Below are 17,888 nucleotides of genomic sequence, written 5' to 3'. Positions count from 1 at the left end.
GACCAGTGTCAGATCGGGTCCCCAGGTCCACGTGTGCCTTCATTTTCCATGTGGCCGATGAGGTTCTGACGTTTGATACCCAGTAGCCGATACCAAAGTTAGAATTGAAGTACGATGGGTACCTGCGTGGAGTATTTGGACAATGAAGACGTTGTAGTCGCAGAGGGTAACAAAGTTCGCAATCAGATTCAAGCCCTGAAAAAAATTCTTAAATGCAAATAGGGGATGTATTTATAACACGATGAATGTAAACTGGGGTGGATTTTGCTCACTGAATCTCAAAAGGGGCGTTGCTGTTGAGTCTCAGTGTTTTCTTCACTTCCTTTTGGCACCATACGAGACCATAAGAATCCCAGGCGACGTTTGCGGTGGTGCTCTGGGTCGGGTTCCCACAGTTACCAAAGCTGCATCTGTGGTGATTTACATGGCAACTTCTTGTAGTTTGCGTGCCACGAAGTTCCACCTGTAATGAATTATACAAAGATTACACTCAACCCAATCGCCAGAAAAAAAAAAAACGCAGCATATTGTACATTTCTGCAAAGTGCGGATTTATTCGATTTGGTAGCACTTTATGATACAGCCTGCAACTTACAAAGATGTTTGAAGTTATCCCCTAAGTATTTTTTAAGTACTTCTCTGGGGTACTTTACAAGGGTACTTTAGAGGAAAACAAAAGAAGTTATCCCGAAAGTTTTTTGTAAGTACTCTGTAAATTTTTACCTTTTCAGACCTGAGCAATTTGGTTTGATTTTGTGCAACTAAAAAAAAAAATAGGGAGAAGGCAAGGAGCAACTTAACAAATTTAGGAAAGAGTTACAAGAAAACACCACATACAAAAAAAACGACAGAAAGTGGCTCTAAAAAGTGCTGAAAAATGAAAAAATGTAATAAATTTTTTTGTAACACAGTTTTAAATAATATAATTATTATAACTATGAACAGAGTTTTCTATCTTTTCCCTTTCAGAAAAAAAATAATTGTTAGCTCATTTTCAAAGTTTAGTTTTCAGAAGAAATCAAACCGATTTGCTCGCATTTCGGAGGGTTTAAGCAGCTATAAAAGACGTCAGAAAGCAGCACAAGAAAAGTGATGCTGATACAGGTCTCGAAGGGTTAAAATGGGTCAAATTGACACGCAGAATTTTAGGAGGGTCAACGACGAGGTTTTACAGTGCATTTTTATGAAATGAAGTTATTTAAATAGGTGGTACTTTTTCTTTTCACATCAGTCAGGATGTGGCAGGAAACCCTCTGATGAGATGAACCTCACACCTAAAGTTTAGTTTACCTCAAAAGTCCCGTCTGCATTACGCCGTTTTGGGGTAAAGGTCTGCGTTCCACTGAAGAACCTGTACCTGCTCCTATCAAACCTCCACCACGCAGACGCAGCCGAGGCCATCAGCAGCAGGTGCAGCAGGGTGAGAGAAGCCATCCTCCTGAGTGTATCCTCCTCAGCGCGATCTGCATCTTAAATACTTTACCACCAGGAAATGAAGACAATATTTTTTAAATTTTTTATCAGCGACATCATTTACTGTAAGTGCAAAGCATGAAGTAGAACTAGTTTCCCCCTCCTGTTTTTAAAGGTAACTGGAATTCATATTTCTCAACTGACCACAATAATCGTTTCTTTGTTATTACTGAGACGCAGTGCCAGCTCGTGTTTTTAGATGCTCTGCTGTTGGCTGCAGCACAACAATTCAACAGAAACGAAACTCCAAAGCATCACGTTATGTTTTAAATAGATCTGGTTCTCAGTACACAGCGATCACGCAGGGAGTTCACCAGTGAAGGACAATCTCTTTTTTGTTGTGTGGGTTCGTTCATTCTGTGTGCAAACGGTACTTTTTTACCCACACAATCATGATGACTTCAGATTGAATGTTAGCGCGTTACAGCGGACAGCGTGACGTTTCAATGTTTGGCGGTGCAGAGGTTCAGGTGCATCAAACTCACTTGCTGTAGACAGAAGTGTCTTTGTGTCTTTGGGTTGTCTGTGTGTCCGTCCAATGCTCATGAGGGGTATTAAAATGCCTTGAGGGTATTTCATCAAAATTGGCACAAATGTCCACTTGCACTGAACGAGGATCTGATTAAATTGTGGTGGTCAAAGGTCGAGGTTTCTGTGAGCTTGCATCTGTCTCCTCTGATGAATGCAATATCTCAAGAATGCCATGAGGACATCTTTTCAGATTATGGACAAACGTCCACTTGGACTCAAGGATGGACTCATCAGGTTTTGGTGGTCAAAGGTCACTGCGGCCTCGTATATTCGTCTTTGCGAAGCGCAATATGTCAAGAACACCTTGAGAGAATTTTTCCAAATTTGGCACAAATGCCTCTTGGACTCAGTGGTTAACAGATGAAGAAAATTTCGTGGCCAAAGGTCCCTGGGATTGTGCAAAATGAAACTGCGAATACAAAATTCATCTAATAAAAACACGTCAATTTTGCATGAGGTGGTTTTTCAGGTGATTCAAAAAAGCCATATTTCATAAAAAAAAAAACAATGGAAACACTTTTTTGGCTTTTATAGCTCATGTGATGTGTAACGCCGGATGGTGGACATGCAACTTTATGGACGCCAACGTCCATTAAACCCAAAGAAGAAAAAAAGTGCAATAAAGTCACATGACGTTCTACAAAACATGACTCTGCATGTGAGGACGGAGGAAGAGACCGAGATCTTCTTCACTCTGATACCAGACAAAGAAATTACAGAGATATTAGATCGGCTTTAATAAGCAGCTGCAAGAGAAATAAAGAGGGGGAAATCCCCGATAGCCCCCCCCCCCCCCCCATCACTGCCCCTAGTCCTGCTAGTAGCTCTGCCCCATTTTAGCCTCCACTTATTTTATTTTTAATATTTATTACAATTCTAATAATTTTCACTGGTTGGTCAAAACCGAATTAGGTCGTTACATTTGTGTGGTCTCATAGTTTTGTCCTGTTGACACCTTTACATTACAGCCTTCACATTTCTAAAATTACCAAATTAACTGCAGGTACATCTTAATCTGTTGACTCACAACTCACAATCTTAGTCCTTTTTTATTAACCTGTCATCATGATTTATCTTCTGACGGGGACTTCAGCTGCTGATGATTTGTGTTATGGTTTTGGTGGGCGGGGCCGCTGCTGAGGCACCTGCAGCATGAGGCGCTGGGTTTGTTTGCCTCCGTCTGAAGAAAGTATTTTTATCTAAAGTGCAGCCAAACATTCATTGTGCATCCGCAGGTAAACAGAACGCTTTTCTCTCTGGTGTGCCAAGATGAAAACGAAAGAAGTTGTGTTTACGGCAACATGTTCCTGTCACAACCACAGGTTAAAAAAAAGGAGGTGAAAAATTAAACTGTTGAATATTGTTACAAAACAAGTTCATCCCCGACTCCAAGTGGATGTTTGTGCCAAATCTGAAGACAACTCCTAAAGGTGTTCTTGAGATATCACTTTCACATAAATGGAACGGATGGACGTAAACACAACCCAAAAACATAATGCCTCCTGCCACGGCTACTGTCGATGTGGAGGCATCAAAATGTACATTTATATTTACAAACTCTATCTAAAAAACTCAAACGGGACATAAAAGATGTTTACAATCAGCTTTAAATTTCATTCACTGACATTTCCTGTGTGCTGCATACATCGTGACATTTTTATTTAACCTGTAAGGTGATTGTTAGCTGATGCTGATTGAAATAAGTGTAAATCACATTAGAGAACAAAATAAGATTCCTTTATTCACATAATGAACCCTTCATGACTGCAGCAGGTGCACGTCACACAAAGCAAAGTGACCTAAATCCTCTTAGACGTCTGAAATGAGAAACTCTAAAATAGAAACTGATTCAAAGCAAAATTGGGATTATAGCAGTAGATCTCTCCCGCCTCCAGAATGATTTGATTGGATAAAAAATGCCCCTCCTGGCCTCAGCCTGTCTCAGCGCTCGGCAGAAGCTGGTATTTAGGTTTGGACGTCCTCGAGTGGTAGACCACCGCTCCACATGCCAGAAAGAAGGTGGCAACGAATGCAAGGTTCACGCTCAGATTCAGGCTCGGGAGCGACGCTGAAAAAAGCAACAACAGAGAAATACAAATAAATGTGTCAGATCCGACAGGAATTCAAATATCCAGGGACAGAGATTTCGTGTCAACACTGGGTGGGCACATATGGACTGGGATTTGGGGTCCTCTGCCAGAAAATTTTGACCATCAAACACTTAATTTCCTGCATTCTGCAGATTTTTTTTTCCATGTATCTGTTTTTTTTCTTCATAAATTTGCAGTGTTAAGATCTTTTCATTGTCAAAATAATAAGTCCTCCGATGCTTAAATGCTTTTTTTGTTGGGGGGGGGTCATGTTGTAAATATTGAGGCGGACGTCTCACATGCTGTCCCCCTGAAGTCTACACTTCTGTCACTATCACAAATGAAACAATCAGAGAAAAATGGTGTTGTGGTGAATTTGCACATTAAAAGTCTGCCTGAAGACACGTTTTTTAAAGAAGCGAAGAACGAAGGAATCAGTTCATAACTGAGTCCAAGTGGATGTTTGTACCCAATTCGACGAAATTCCCTCATAGCCTTCTTGAGATATCGTGTTGACAAGAATGAGACGGACAGATTACCCAAAAACATTATGCCTTATACCAGGGCTATCGCCGGTGCAGAGGCACAAAGATTTTAATATTTATATATGAGGGGACGTGTCACCTCCGTCACCGTCACCGATGACACCAACATTAATGCTGTGGCGACCTGGTACATCAGTGCTGAAAGTCTAAAAATCCCATCGGTTTGTCCTTTTGTCCAAGTGAAAGTCAACAAGAATGAGACAAATGCAAGGTCACAATAACCTTGACCTTTGAACTCTGACCACCAAAATCTAATCAGTTCATCCTTAAGTCCGCCTAAATGTTTGAGCCAAATTTAAAGAAATTCCCTCACAGTCTTCTTAAGATATCACACTCACAAGAATGAGACACACAAGGTCAAAGGTGACAGGCACCTTTCCAGTCATAGGGATCTTGACCTTTGACCTATGACCACTAGAATCCTAGTGGATGTTTGTGCCAAATTTGAAGAATTTTCCTCAAGGCTTTCCCAAGACACTGAATTCACGAGAATGGGACGTTCGTACGGACAACTTGAAAACAGAACGGTGTAATGGCAGCCACAGCTATCGCCACCGCAGAGGCAAAAGAAAAAATGTGTCAATGAACACCGCAGGCAAAAAAAACGCCATCTGCAAGCGGTGCACCGCAACCAATGAGGAGTACATCACTGGTGAGCGCTGTGCACAAGGTAGACGCTGTGCACAAGGTAGACGCTGCTAAGACAGGATGCAGAACACACTCACCTTGGCTGTCAGGAGATTTAAGCAGGTGCAAAGGCCCCTGGGAAATGGAGTGGCTGCTGGTTTGAGCCGCGGCCTCTCTTTTAGTGCGATGGCCTCCCGAACGGATGCAGCCCTGAGAGCACCTGGTGCCGGGAACGCCAGTCTCGCACAGGATGACAGAACAAGTGATGTACACCTGCAGACACACGGAGGTCACTGTGTGTTCGCCGGCCGCAGCTGAGCGCGCTCTGATGCGTCTTTTACCGATAAAACTCCACCTCGTCACGAACAGTGAGCTGAAGATGAGCTAATAATGAAAACTTGTGGATTACCTCATCATAAGCTCCGATGAATTCAAAAGCCTCCATTCCAAATCTGAACTGGAGGTTTGAGCCGGAGTAAATCTGCACTGTGCCGTCCCGCACACACCTGTGAAAAAACACAAGTTATTATCATTATTATTATTATTATTATTATTGGAATATAAAACAATACACCACAAACTGGGTGTGTTTTTCTACACATACACCACTGATATCCAACTGGACCAGGTGACCCCCCAACCATTTTATTATACACAATATTTTGTACTAAATTTTCTATTTATTTCTCATATTTAAATGTTTTTTTTAGTATCCATAAGATGTCAGACTGCATAAAACAGCATCAAAATAGAGTTTGTTGATCCAAAAAAGTGCCCCCACCTTCCCCACAACCCCGACAGAGGTCCTAGATAAGACCCTAATGTCCTGAAATCCTAGAAATGTCCTAAAATCCTAAAAAAAATCCTGAAATTTGGCAAATGTCCTGAAATTCGGCAAATGTCCTGAAATCCTAGAAATGTACAAACTCCTATAAACATCTTAAAATCTGAGAAACGTGCTAAAATCCTAGATACTTTCTAAAATCAAGGAAATATCCTTAAATCCTAGAAACATGCTAAAATCTGAGAAACCTCCTAAAATCTGTCCTAAAGTCCTAGAAACACGAAACACGTCTGAAGCAGCTGCCCCCTGTCATTTTGCAACACCTACCCGTGTTCGATGATGGTGTAGCTGATGCGAGAGTTTGGGTTGTCGTACGGAGTCGCCCTGCAGGACTCCACAAACAGCTCGGTGTTGGGGATGGAGCTGGTCGCCTCGATCTGCATGAACATCATCTGTTTGAGGTTCACCTCCACGGGGTAAGTGCTGGCGTCCACCTGAGTCCTGAACCGCTGACTCTCAAAGAATTCAAACTGGAAGCTGAAAGCGCCGAAGCCCCTCTCTGTGAACGCGTACGGGTTCTTGTGCCTGAATCCCAGCGTCAGGTTGGTTCGCTTTGGATAGACGCAGGAAAAGACGATCTCCACGTCGTGTTCTCTTGAGATTGTTGCACTGGGGTCGGCGGATGTGATCTCGTTCTTGAAGACGAGGTTATCTCCTTCCTCCTGAGAGTGACACGTCAAATTATGTAGAAAACACGCCTCTGCAAACGTGAGGACAGTTTGTACGGGACGCCACGGCTGCACAACTTATCACCTATTAATCACGATTATGTCTTCCCACATTTAAATGAACATGATTGACGGCGACTTTGACGTTTAAAATGCTCCGCTCATAGAAACTCGACCGCAGGTCAAATTTAACTGAAGAATGAGATGAAGAACATCGCTGACGTTACTCGCTGAGTAAACTGAGACATTCGCGCTGCAGCGGCACAATACGGTGACCAATGAAACTCAATTTACTAAAAATTAGTTTTTAATTGAGGCAAATTAAAAACAATGAATAATTGTTAGAAATAATTGTGATCTCTATGTTGTTTAAAATAATTATGATGATCATCCGAAAATCGAAAAATCGTGGAAATCCTGAAGTCCTGAAATCCTAGAAACATGTTCAAATCTTAGAAATGTTCCAAAATCATAGAAATGGGCTAAAATGCTAGAAATGTCCCAAAATCATGGAAACGCCCTGAAATCCTAGATATGTCCTCAAGTCTTAGAAATGTCTTAAAATCATAGAAACGTCCAAAAATGCTAGAAAACCTGTGTGTGGCGACTGCAAACGAGCAAAACGAAAATCATCCGTTTATCAGCTAATTATTAGAAGTATTTAAAAGTATTTGGGATTTAGGACAAAACAAATCCTTTGCAAAGAGTGCATTTGATTTCAAATGAAAGTTTTCTAGAAAACCTTGACGATGGCTTTTTTTTTATCAATATATTGTTACTTTTTTCAAGAAGTATTATAGGATAACTCTCCAAAACTATTATTCTTTTAATAACTAAATCTGAATGCACAAAATGAAATTTAAAAGGTGTCGTGCGTTGGAGGGTAACGTGTTGTACCTCCAGCGTGGTCCCGCAGGCGTTGAGCGACATGACGGCCACCAGGTGGGTTCTGTTGGATAATCTTTGGAGGCTGCAGGCGGCGGCGCTGAAGTCCTTCAGGTGTAAACTCCTCTCATTGCGTCTGATCAGGTACGACTTCTCCACCTCCACCATCATCGAGGTGACGTTACAGTGAACGACGGTGTCTAAACATTCAGAGGATTCAGATCAACGTTTGAGCCGTCTACATGTGTTCAGGTTATTTACAACATCGGCCCTCACGCTGCAACTTCCTCTTAAGTTTCTCTTAGATTTTCTCTCAATTTTCTGGTGAGAGATAATATGGTTAGTCGACTCCAGATGCAGAAAATGTGGTTAACCATCCAAATCTGCTCTAAGCAGGTGAGCTCAGTGACGAATCCCACGGATCATCGGTCACCTGTCAGCTCAGGTAACGCCCCCTAAACACCATATAAGGGCAGGTTTAGTGCCGTGTGCAAAGACTGGAGACATGACGCCAAAAAAGTCTGAAAGCAGAAAAAACTTCTGCGGGAGAAAAAACTGACGTTCTGTTGAACAAACTTAAACAAAGAAAATGTGATTTCAGGGAAATGTATTGAAGTATTTAAAGTTTAAGTACACTGAGGTACCCAGTAGCTCGACAGAATGGGCGCCTCATGCACAGAGGCTACGTCCTCGCCGCAGTGGCCGCAGGTTCGACTCCAGCCTCGGCCCTTTGCAGCATGTCATCCCCTCTCTCTCCCGCTTTCATGCCCAAAAAGCCTATACATATATATATATATATATATATATATATATGTATATATATGTAGTAAAAGTATGTATACAAAGACATTTAAATAAATGTAAAATAATTACAATAATTAAAGGGTAATGCAGCAAGTCTTCATATTACAGTTTATATGAGAAGCTGAAACCATGAAATGTTTTTTCAATGAAAAATAACTCACACAATGATAGAAATTGTGCCAATTAGTTTTCTACTTAACAGTCTGATTGTTTCAGCTGCACTTTTATATTTTCATATAAAACCAGATTTCTTAGTGGCCTGTGAAAACGAGATGTTTTTCTCGACCACTTGTAAAATGTTCTTTGGCCTAAGAGACAAACTAAAATAAGAAAACAGTGGTGAATCCCTAAATTCAGTGGGTCGGGCCAGCGTTTTCAGTGTATTTTTTGGCGTCACTTTTCATACTCTATACACAAAACACGGTGAGTGTCATTTTAGTTTTTGTGTGAGAAACAAACTAAAATAAAAAAAACAGAAACAGTCCACTCACCATGGTGTCCGACGTCAGCCGTCACGCAGCGCAGCTCCGACTGATAGACTCTGTTGTGTCTGAAACAGAGCGTGAAGCTGAGACGTGAGTCTGCTGCGTCGCCCTCCATCACACGGACAAATATACATCACTTTGAAGATAATTCATTATCATCACTTGGTGAACAAACCGCAGTATCTCAGGACATTTGAAGGTCATATGTCCATACTTAAACACAGATCTTCTGACCTAACGTGATAAAAGCATTTAAGGATTTGGAGGATTTGGAGAGTCGCTGCACGCGCTCACCTGTCTGTCGCCTCAAAATAAAAGCAGAAGGCGAAATGGTCGTTGACTTCGTTTTCAGTGGGAGTCCATCTGATGGTGAATTCTTCAGTGGAGTTTCGGTGCTTGGAGGTGCCTGCAGGTCCACTAACAATCAGGTCTGAGATTCTAAAAGCAGACAAAGAGTGATTTCAGGAACTTCATGCAGCAATATTTTATTTTTAATTATTTTATTTTATTTTTTATTGTTATTATTATTAACCTTTAGGGAATGTTTGGTGAATTTTACACACACTTTTCATTTGGCATATGGAGGAAATACATGCTATTTCCACTAGGTGATCTGTCACAATCAATGTAGCTGCTGATCACAGACATATCATATATTTGACATATTTTTTTAATGTAAAAACATTGAGGCACCCAGACAAAAACCTGGAATTTAAAGGTTTAAAATTCTGAAAATTAATGAATTATTTTCAATGCACTACATGCAAAGTAATCATCAAATGTATGATTAGGACTGATGTTAATTAAAAAAGATATTCTCAATAAAGTAGAAAATCATATCAATGAATAATATTTTTTAAAGGCTGATTTGAAAAGAGCATTTTGTGTGCAGAGCGGTTTGAGTGTGTGTGATATTAAAGCTGCCCTAAGGAATAAAAATGGGACAGTCTTCTTTGTTATTTATCATTCTGAAGTTCTGATAACAAACTGCATAAAAACACATCAACATCACATCAGAATTTGGATTTCAGCTCCCTCACCTGGTGTACACTGCAGTGGCTCGGACTCGGATTTCCAGCGTTTGGTTGACAAACGCCGGCAGATTGACCCCGTTACGTGGAGTTGGAGACAGAAAAATGGGGAAATAATCACCATCAAGACATGAAGGGGCGTGGTGCGAGTCGACTGGAGAGGAAAAAGAAGTGGACGCTGTGAATGAAACATGGACTCAAATGAAAAAATACTGCAGAAGAAATCAACGCGCTCCAACCATGAACAGTAAACTGCAGAGGGAGTCTGCTCAACGGAGCGATCGTCGGCAGGAAGGGCCGACTGGTCGTCTGCAGCGTGGAGGCTGTGGTGGTTGTTGTGGTGGTTGTTGCATCAGTTGTTGTTACAACTGTGGTTGTTGCATCAGTTGTTGTTGTTGCATCAGTTGTCGTTTCGGTTGTGGTTGTTGCATCAGTTGTCGTTTCGGTTGTGGTTGTTGCATCAGTTGTTGTTTCGGTTGTGGTTGTTGCATCAGTCGTTCTTGCAGCTGTTGTTTCAGTTGTTGCATTAGTTACTACAACATCAGGAGTTGTTGCAGCCCTGGTTGTTGCATCTGTTGTTGCAGCCTTAGTTATAGCATCAATTGTTGCAGCTCTGGTTGTTGCATCAGTTGTCATTTGGGTTGTTGTTGTTGCAGCCCTGGTTGTTGCTGTTGTGGTTGCTGTAGCTCTGGTTGTCGCATCAGTAGTTGTTGCAGCTCTGGTTGTTGCTGTAGTTTCATCAGTAGTTGTTGCAGCTCTGGTTGTTGCAGTTGTGGTTGTTGCAGCTCTGGTTGTTGCAGTTGTGGTTGTTGCAGCTCTGGTTGTTGCTGTTGTTGCATCGGTAGTTGTTGCAGCTCTGTTTGTTGCATCAGCATCAGTAGTTGTTGCATCGGTAGTTGTTGCAGCTCTGTTTGTTGCATCAGCATCAGTAGTTGTTGCATCGGTAGTTGTTGCAGCTCTGTTTGCTGCATCAGCATCAGTAGTTGTTGCAGTTGTGATCGTTGCAGTTGTGGTTGTTGCAGTTGTGGATGTTGCAGCTCTGTTTGTTGCATCGGTAGTTGTTGCAGTTGTGATTGTTGCAGTTGTGGATGTTGCAGCTCTGTTTGTTGCATCGGTAGTTGTTGCAGTTGTGGTTGTTGCAGTTGTGGATGTTGCATCATGAGTTGCAGTTGGAGCTGAATTGAAGGGGAACGGGGACAGAGTGGTATCGGTTGTGACGTCACGTCTGTGCCTTCCACCCACTGAGGGACGTTTGAGCGTGTAGGATCCATCTGAGTAGGAGAGCGTGATGCGCTCTCTGGGGAAGTCCTCCACTATGAGCTCGAAGGCACTGTTTCCGAGGCTGCGAGTGTAAGTGTACGACAGGGTGCAGGAGTCCTGGCAGAAAGAATAAGGACGCACAAATGGTTGTCATGGCTACCTCACTGTCTGGGCAAACTTCATAACGCATCTCTGCAAACACGTTTCCTGTTTCGGTCAGTATCTCAGATCACATATCTGATATCTGTCTCTACTCAGAGCACAGAGAAGGTAAAGAGTGCCTTCATGTTTTCAGCTACAGACCCCAATTTAAATTAAGGAATTTGACATTTTTTGTCTGAATTCAAGACTATTCAGGACCATTTTAGTCATGCATGTTTGTTGCATGTTTATTCACTGTTTGGTTCATTTTAGTCTCTTTTCATTCTTTATTTTTTGATAATTGTGTGTGTGTTGATGCATGTGTCCTAAATGTAGTCCAGATTGTGTATCTGAGTGTAATCAGTGAATTTCTAAAAAAGTCTAAAATACACTGTGGAAACTAAATAGTTACATTCAGACTGTTCAGGTCCAAAAATGCTCCATTGAAACCCATTCAAACTGACATTTTTGATCCCACAGCCATCAGAGCAGAAAAACAGGACTTGTATTATTTCTGGGTGTCATTCTGGGCTTTTGACTCTGAATTTGTCATTTTGACTATTTTCCACCCAATGAGGTCATTTTGACCATATTTGGCATATGGAGGAAATACATGCTAGAGACTGGAAATCATTTTTTTTCATCTAAAAACAAAGTGGCACCATGACCAAAACTTGGCATTTGAAGGGTTAAAATTCTGAAAATGAATAAATATTTGATATTTAGAATTAGAACCGATGTTTGTTAAAAAAATAAACTCAATAAAAGGAAAAAATCATATTAATGTAAAATATTTTTTTAAAGCTTGATTTTGAAAAGTGCATTTTGTGCGTGTAACATTAAAGCGGGCCCTAAGGGTTAAAAGAGGTTTTCAAACCCATTAGTGGTTTGTTAAAATAAATTGTGCTTTGTTTTTTTTTCTATTTGCAGACTGACTGATGTTAATTTCATGCTGCACAGCAAACATCACGTATCCTAAGTAAAGTTCACTTTTCCCTCCATCAGCTCATGTGAAGTCTTTACTCACAGTACGTGAGCGCAGACGGATTTCTTACCTGGTCTAAGGTGAAGCCCTCAGGTTGGTAACATAAACCACAAACATCAGATTCCCGGGATGTTCCAAACCTGCACCTGACTGCGTCACCGTCATGATCAAACGCCGGCAGGCTGTATCTCCTCGGACAGTTCTGCGTTATTCTGGAAGGAAGAAGCAGTTATCTCAGAGCAGACGGGCTGGGCGATACGGCTGTTATATAAGCATTATCATGATATTTTAAGGCTTTATCACAATACACGATATATAGCGATATATTTAAATGCCCTTTAAACTAATCTTAACTACTAAAATACAAAAATACTGAATGGACTACAGTTACAATCACGTTAAATAAAGTAGCGACTGTCATATCATAAAGTTGAATACACTACTGTTACAATAACATTTAATGAATAAAGTTATATGGAGGTTCAATAAAGTACTTTTACAATGAAGTTTTTAAAAAGTTTTGTTATAATTTAATAAATCAAAGCAGGAGCCACTGTGCTTTTATTGTGAAGGACCCGGCTGGTCTCGGACAGGAAGTGTTGATGTTTTTGAGGACTTGAAGCTTCCGGTTAGCATTTGGATGTTAGCAGAAAAAATACTTGAAAATAAGCAAAGAAAGGAAGACAGAAAGAAGAAAGAGTGACATTTTTTTCTCTCATCTCACATAATTTTCATGACAAAATTCAGCGAATTAGAAGTATTGTATTCTTTGCCATTTTTTGATCTTATCTATCAATCCTTCCAGCTAATTTTCCGATCATTTCCTTGCCACCTTTCACTTTTTTTTGCGGTTTGTTCAGTTTTGTTGTTGTTGATTATGTCTAAAATCTCTGTATAGCTAATAATCAATTTCATAATTACTCCACCCAAAAAACAAAGCTTTGCCCTCAATCATGAGCCATGAATTTCATTTTCTCCTCAGCAGGTTAAACTTTCTCCTTTATTGTTTAGAAAATCTGTAAAAATATCCTGCGACAAACATCCGCCCAACATGATGTTTTTTTTCATCTTTACCTTTTCTTCTCTTCTTCTTTTTCTTTACATAATTATTTCTGTCCTCATCTGCCCGTCCCTTATTTTTTTATTATAGCCTATATATATCGATTATTGTAAACTATTTGTTTTTGATCAATGTTGAGACTGCACGCACTGATTGGTAGTTTTTTCAGGGAACCTCACGTATCAGGCCTCTCGAGCGTTTCCCCTGCATGTCTTGTTTTTTTTTCAAAGTATAACATTGTCCGTTTTAATATGTGCTAAATATAATTAAATCAAAAATTAAATCGCTCTGGAAAAGCCCCTCCCAAAGAAAGCAGTATGTTGTTTATTACCGGAGAGGAGGAGTGCTGGTTATGGTGGGAGATCGGTTAGATTCACCAGTATCAGATCGGGTCCCCAGGTCAAAATGAGCCCCCAGACTCCAGCCGGTGCGGAAGGAATGAGTGTTTGATGCCCAGTATCCCTCACCATTGTGCCACAGGAAGTTGGTCGGATATCTGTTTGGACGAGATTTTTTAAAGGTGACGTTAAAAAAGCTTCACAAAGCGAAACAAAGCCTGCAGTTTCTCTGTCTCACCTGATGTCAAAGGGCTGGTTGCCGTGGATTTCCCCCTGCCACACCACCTCACGATGGCACCAGGTGTAGCCGTAAGAGTTTTGAGAAACGGTCGTAATGCTGCTTGTGGTTTGGGTGCCGCAGTTCCCGGAACACCTGAAGTAGTTCTGGATGCAGTACTCATTGGTTTGTTTGTTGCGAAGCTCCACCTGTAAACAAAAATCACATTTATATCTCAGTGCAGCTTCATAAATGTAGAAATATCTCTTTAGCACTGATCAAACAACTCAACTACAGCTGCAAGAAACAGACTGCAATCATTTCCATCTTTCATGCTTGTTTAAGTATAAGAATAATAATGACAGATGAGACTTATATAGCACTTTTTAGGTACTTAAATACATTTTACATAAAATGCAAAAAGAAAAAACAAACCGGTGCAAAAAAGAAAAAAAGAAAATACTGAAAAACATTAACATGAACAAAACAGATACAAACACAAGAAGAGAATACAAAAGCAAATCCAAAGTGTTTGGTAGTTCAAATTTGAGGAGGCAGAATAATAAAGAAGAATAAAATCACATGTTCTCCAATATGCAGACGATACCTGAATTTAAAGCGACTAGAGTCTCACACATAATCACGGCTGGGGTGGACATATTAATAATCATGTTCCTGCAGAGGAAGCAGGGCGAAGACTCGTCTCGGCTCTTTGTCTTTGAAAACAAAACCAGTCCAAAACCTGAGTGACATCATGGCTTCAGACAAAGTGACTAAATCTGCACTCTCCATTTTCCACCGAACACTAACATCCCAACCTCTCTGATAATTCTTCATCTGTTTTCAGGCTGTTGATAACTTTTTTTTTTTTACCTTTTTATATTACCGACATATATTATATTATATTACCGACAGCGCTTTGAATTTGCACTTTGTATAAAATGTACCATACAAATAAACTTGCTCTGCCTCATCAAAATCAAGATTTTTATCTTTTGGAAAACTGAAAAACCACAAATCTGTCTTCTCAGACTTACCCAGGGCTGCAACTAACAATTCAATTCACAGTTTATTTTCACAACTAACCAGTTATTTCTTTAATCTATAAAATGTCAAATTTGTAATAAAAAAATGCTCCTCACAATTTTAGAGTCCAAAGTGACATCTTTAAATTACCATTTTTTGTCCAATGAATCAGTGCAAAACCCCAAAACTCTTTTCTTACAAAATAACAATTTAGTATCAAAATAGTTGGCGACTGATTTTCTTTGGATCGGAGAATCGCTGCAGCTCTACCTGCCGCTACACTCCCACTCACCAAATACGCTCCGTCTGAATTCTGGCCTTTTGGGGTGAAGGTCACGGATCCGCCGTAATAAACATGGTAACTATTCCACGCAGACGCACTTGAGATGAGAAGCAGCAGCCGCAGTGCGAGCGAGGCCATGGTCGTTCAGGAGCTGCCTCCTGCGTTCTGCTCATTTACGTTAAACGCCGCTTCTTATGTACTATAGGACGAGGAAATGAGTTTCTGAGGGTAAAGTTACTGCACGGTTGTGACAAGCCAAAGAGAAGACAGACATGTACTTATTAAATTACTTCATTTGTCATGAGGACGTGACGAGCGGCCTGTTTGACGGGTAAACCTTCAGAAACGCTGAGTGAAACAGATGCTTTTGTTTTTTTTGCTTTTGGTGAGCAGGAAAAATACAGATTGGCTCGTGTTTCACGCAGCGAGCTGTGAAAGAAGTCATTGTGGTAAAAGTATCATCATTCATCAGATGAATGATTTCATTGTGTATGGAACTATGACTAAACAATCATTAAGATGTTTTCACACTCGGTTCCTGCAAGCGGACTCCAGCGATGACTCGTTTTTGCACATTCGCGATCGCTCCAAGACCCGGCCTTCGAAGTGAACTTCACTTCCAGAGTTCGTTTACCTGAACTTTGTGAACACAAAGTGCTCCGGTTTGTTTCGCTCGAAACAACGGACGGAACCATGGCGGCTGGTACCACCGTCAAGAAGGAGGACGAGGAGTTCGATCCCCGGAGGACACTGGACGTCTCCAGATGTCGAATGTAGAACACAACAAATTGTAACAACACACAACGCACAGAAACGTTTAGTTTTCTGGCCATTAGATGGTGCATCATATTTTGGGTTTTTTTTCAGTGGTTGTAATGTCAACGTGCACTTTGTCTCGTGCTCAGATGCACGTTGTTATGATGCAAAAATTAAAAAATAATATATTTTACTCTTATAGGTTTCGTTTTTCTAATCCTCTAAATCCCAACCCCAGAGGCGGTCCTGGGTAGTTTTGCGCCTCGTATTGTGTTAACTATACCTGGCAATAAATCTTTTTCTGATTCTGATTCTGATTCTGATATTAGCAAGAGGATAATAAATAGCGTATAAGCTACTGTTTCATTACGTACAATTAACGTCACTCGACCTGCATACCTTTTATCTTTTGAGCGTTTCTCCTCTTCTTCTTTCCCTTTCTTTCTGAACTGGACATCTGATGGTTTCTTTGGTCTTTTGTCCATGATACACCCTTGACTCAATTTAACATCATCACCTTTTCCCTCCGTCAAACGCCCATGCGGTGATGTTCAGCATATTCCAACATGCTCTTATGTTGAAAGGACTGCAGCAGGCAGTAGTTGTGAGCGGAAGCTCTGTGTTGCGTATTGAGAGTTATGCAGACGCTTGACGGATTTAATGCGGTCAGACATTAAAGTGAGTTCCGGTAAAAACCCGACAGTTGTGGCAGTTTTTACATTTTCACATAGCGCAATAAATGTAAAAGTATCTATGTTAATTTTATGAATGAAATACAGTTTATCAGCCTCTCAGCCTCTGCAGCTGTGAGCTGATCGCCCTCCTGTCTCCCTGCTGCCTTTTCTCCTGACGCACACAACCTGTAGACATGACTCAGCACAAAGTTGACATGATAGTAAGGGCGCCCCGCACCTACTCCACTAACGTGACGTGGAAATGAGCGGCAGAAAACTTGCGATTTTTATTTATTTATTTATTTATTTATTTATTTTGCGGGTGCTCGTGCGCCCCAAAATAGATTGCGCCCTGGGCGGTCGCCCACATTGACTACAGCAAAAACCGTCCCTGTTCACATCTGTTTACTGTCCCATATACCATACAGATTTACAATAAAAGAGAAAAGAAACAGATATGAAAAGGTAAAATCAGTTACTAAATGATTTTTTTATTTTAATAAAATCAAAAAATCACTACTAAATAGCAGAAGTGCAGACAAGATGTGCAAAGATAAAAAGATCATTTAAAATTCTTTAAAATTCAGTTTAAAATGAGTTTGTAGTCATACTGTACATTTTGTATATATTCTCTATCTCTTCCTTTTGTGAATACAATTACATGTCTATGTCTGTCTTTTTTTCTATTTTTCTTATCCCTAACTTATTTCCCTCCCCTGTACTGTGAGCATTGCCAACCCGGAAAAAATTCCTTGTTCCTCATTTGTTGAACTTGGCCAATAAACCTGATCCTGATCCTGATCCTGATTAGTATGTGGAACATTTTAGCAAAGCTGAAGCTTCGTCTGCGTCTAACACGCCTTTTTAATCCTTTTGATAGATTAAAAATAGTCACAACAGCTGCTGCGACATTAGAGTTTATATTCTTGCCACAAAACACGAGTTTAGATTCTAATTTGATGTAAAACGCAGAAACATGATGAGCTGGACTCACCAGAGTTTGGCAGAGACGCTGCTGTGTTGTTGAGAAAGACCTGATGAAGTCAGTTTGAAGTTTGTGTCAGAGACAAACAGAGACCCGTGTCGTCTGCAGCGGCCGACAGACTCTGACAGACTCGTCTTTGGTTTGTGGAGTGGGACGTTGGAGCTCCTCTTTGCAGCGTGG

General features: G+C 40.7%; 2 protein-coding genes across 2 annotated transcripts; both read right to left on the bottom strand.

Annotated features, from left to right (window-relative positions):
* Positions 1-3,647: 3,647 nt before the first annotated feature.
* LOC121943562 (mucin-3A-like) lies at positions 3,648-10,619 on the bottom strand. Its single transcript, XM_042487111.1, has 9 exons — positions 10,223-10,619; positions 9,993-10,137; positions 9,247-9,390; positions 8,959-9,017; positions 7,676-7,863; positions 6,378-6,772; positions 5,676-5,772; positions 5,365-5,539; positions 3,648-4,072 (listed from the first exon to the last, which is right to left on the bottom strand). The coding sequence occupies exons 1-9, from the start codon at positions 10,617-10,619 to the stop codon at positions 3,936-3,938; spliced, it is 1,737 nt and encodes a 578-aa protein (XP_042343045.1). The 3' UTR covers positions 3,648-3,935.
* A 103-nt stretch (positions 10,620-10,722) lies between these two features.
* On the bottom strand, positions 10,723-16,534 carry LOC121943550. Its single transcript, XM_042487096.1, has 7 exons — positions 16,424-16,534; positions 15,928-15,993; positions 14,006-14,193; positions 13,761-13,925; positions 12,440-12,581; positions 11,151-11,360; positions 10,723-10,839 (listed from the first exon to the last, which is right to left on the bottom strand). Exons 1-7 carry the CDS (start codon positions 16,532-16,534, stop codon positions 10,723-10,725), a joined length of 999 nt encoding a protein of 332 aa, XP_042343030.1.
* Positions 16,535-17,888: the final 1,354 nt, after the last annotated feature.

The sequence above is a fragment of the Plectropomus leopardus genome, chromosome 1, assembly GCF_008729295.1.
Source record: "Plectropomus leopardus isolate mb chromosome 1, YSFRI_Pleo_2.0, whole genome shotgun sequence".
NCBI lineage: Eukaryota > Metazoa > Chordata > Actinopteri > Perciformes > Serranidae > Plectropomus > Plectropomus leopardus.
The sequence above is the reverse complement of the archived record's forward strand: the minus strand, read 5'-3'. Positions and strand labels throughout refer to the sequence as shown.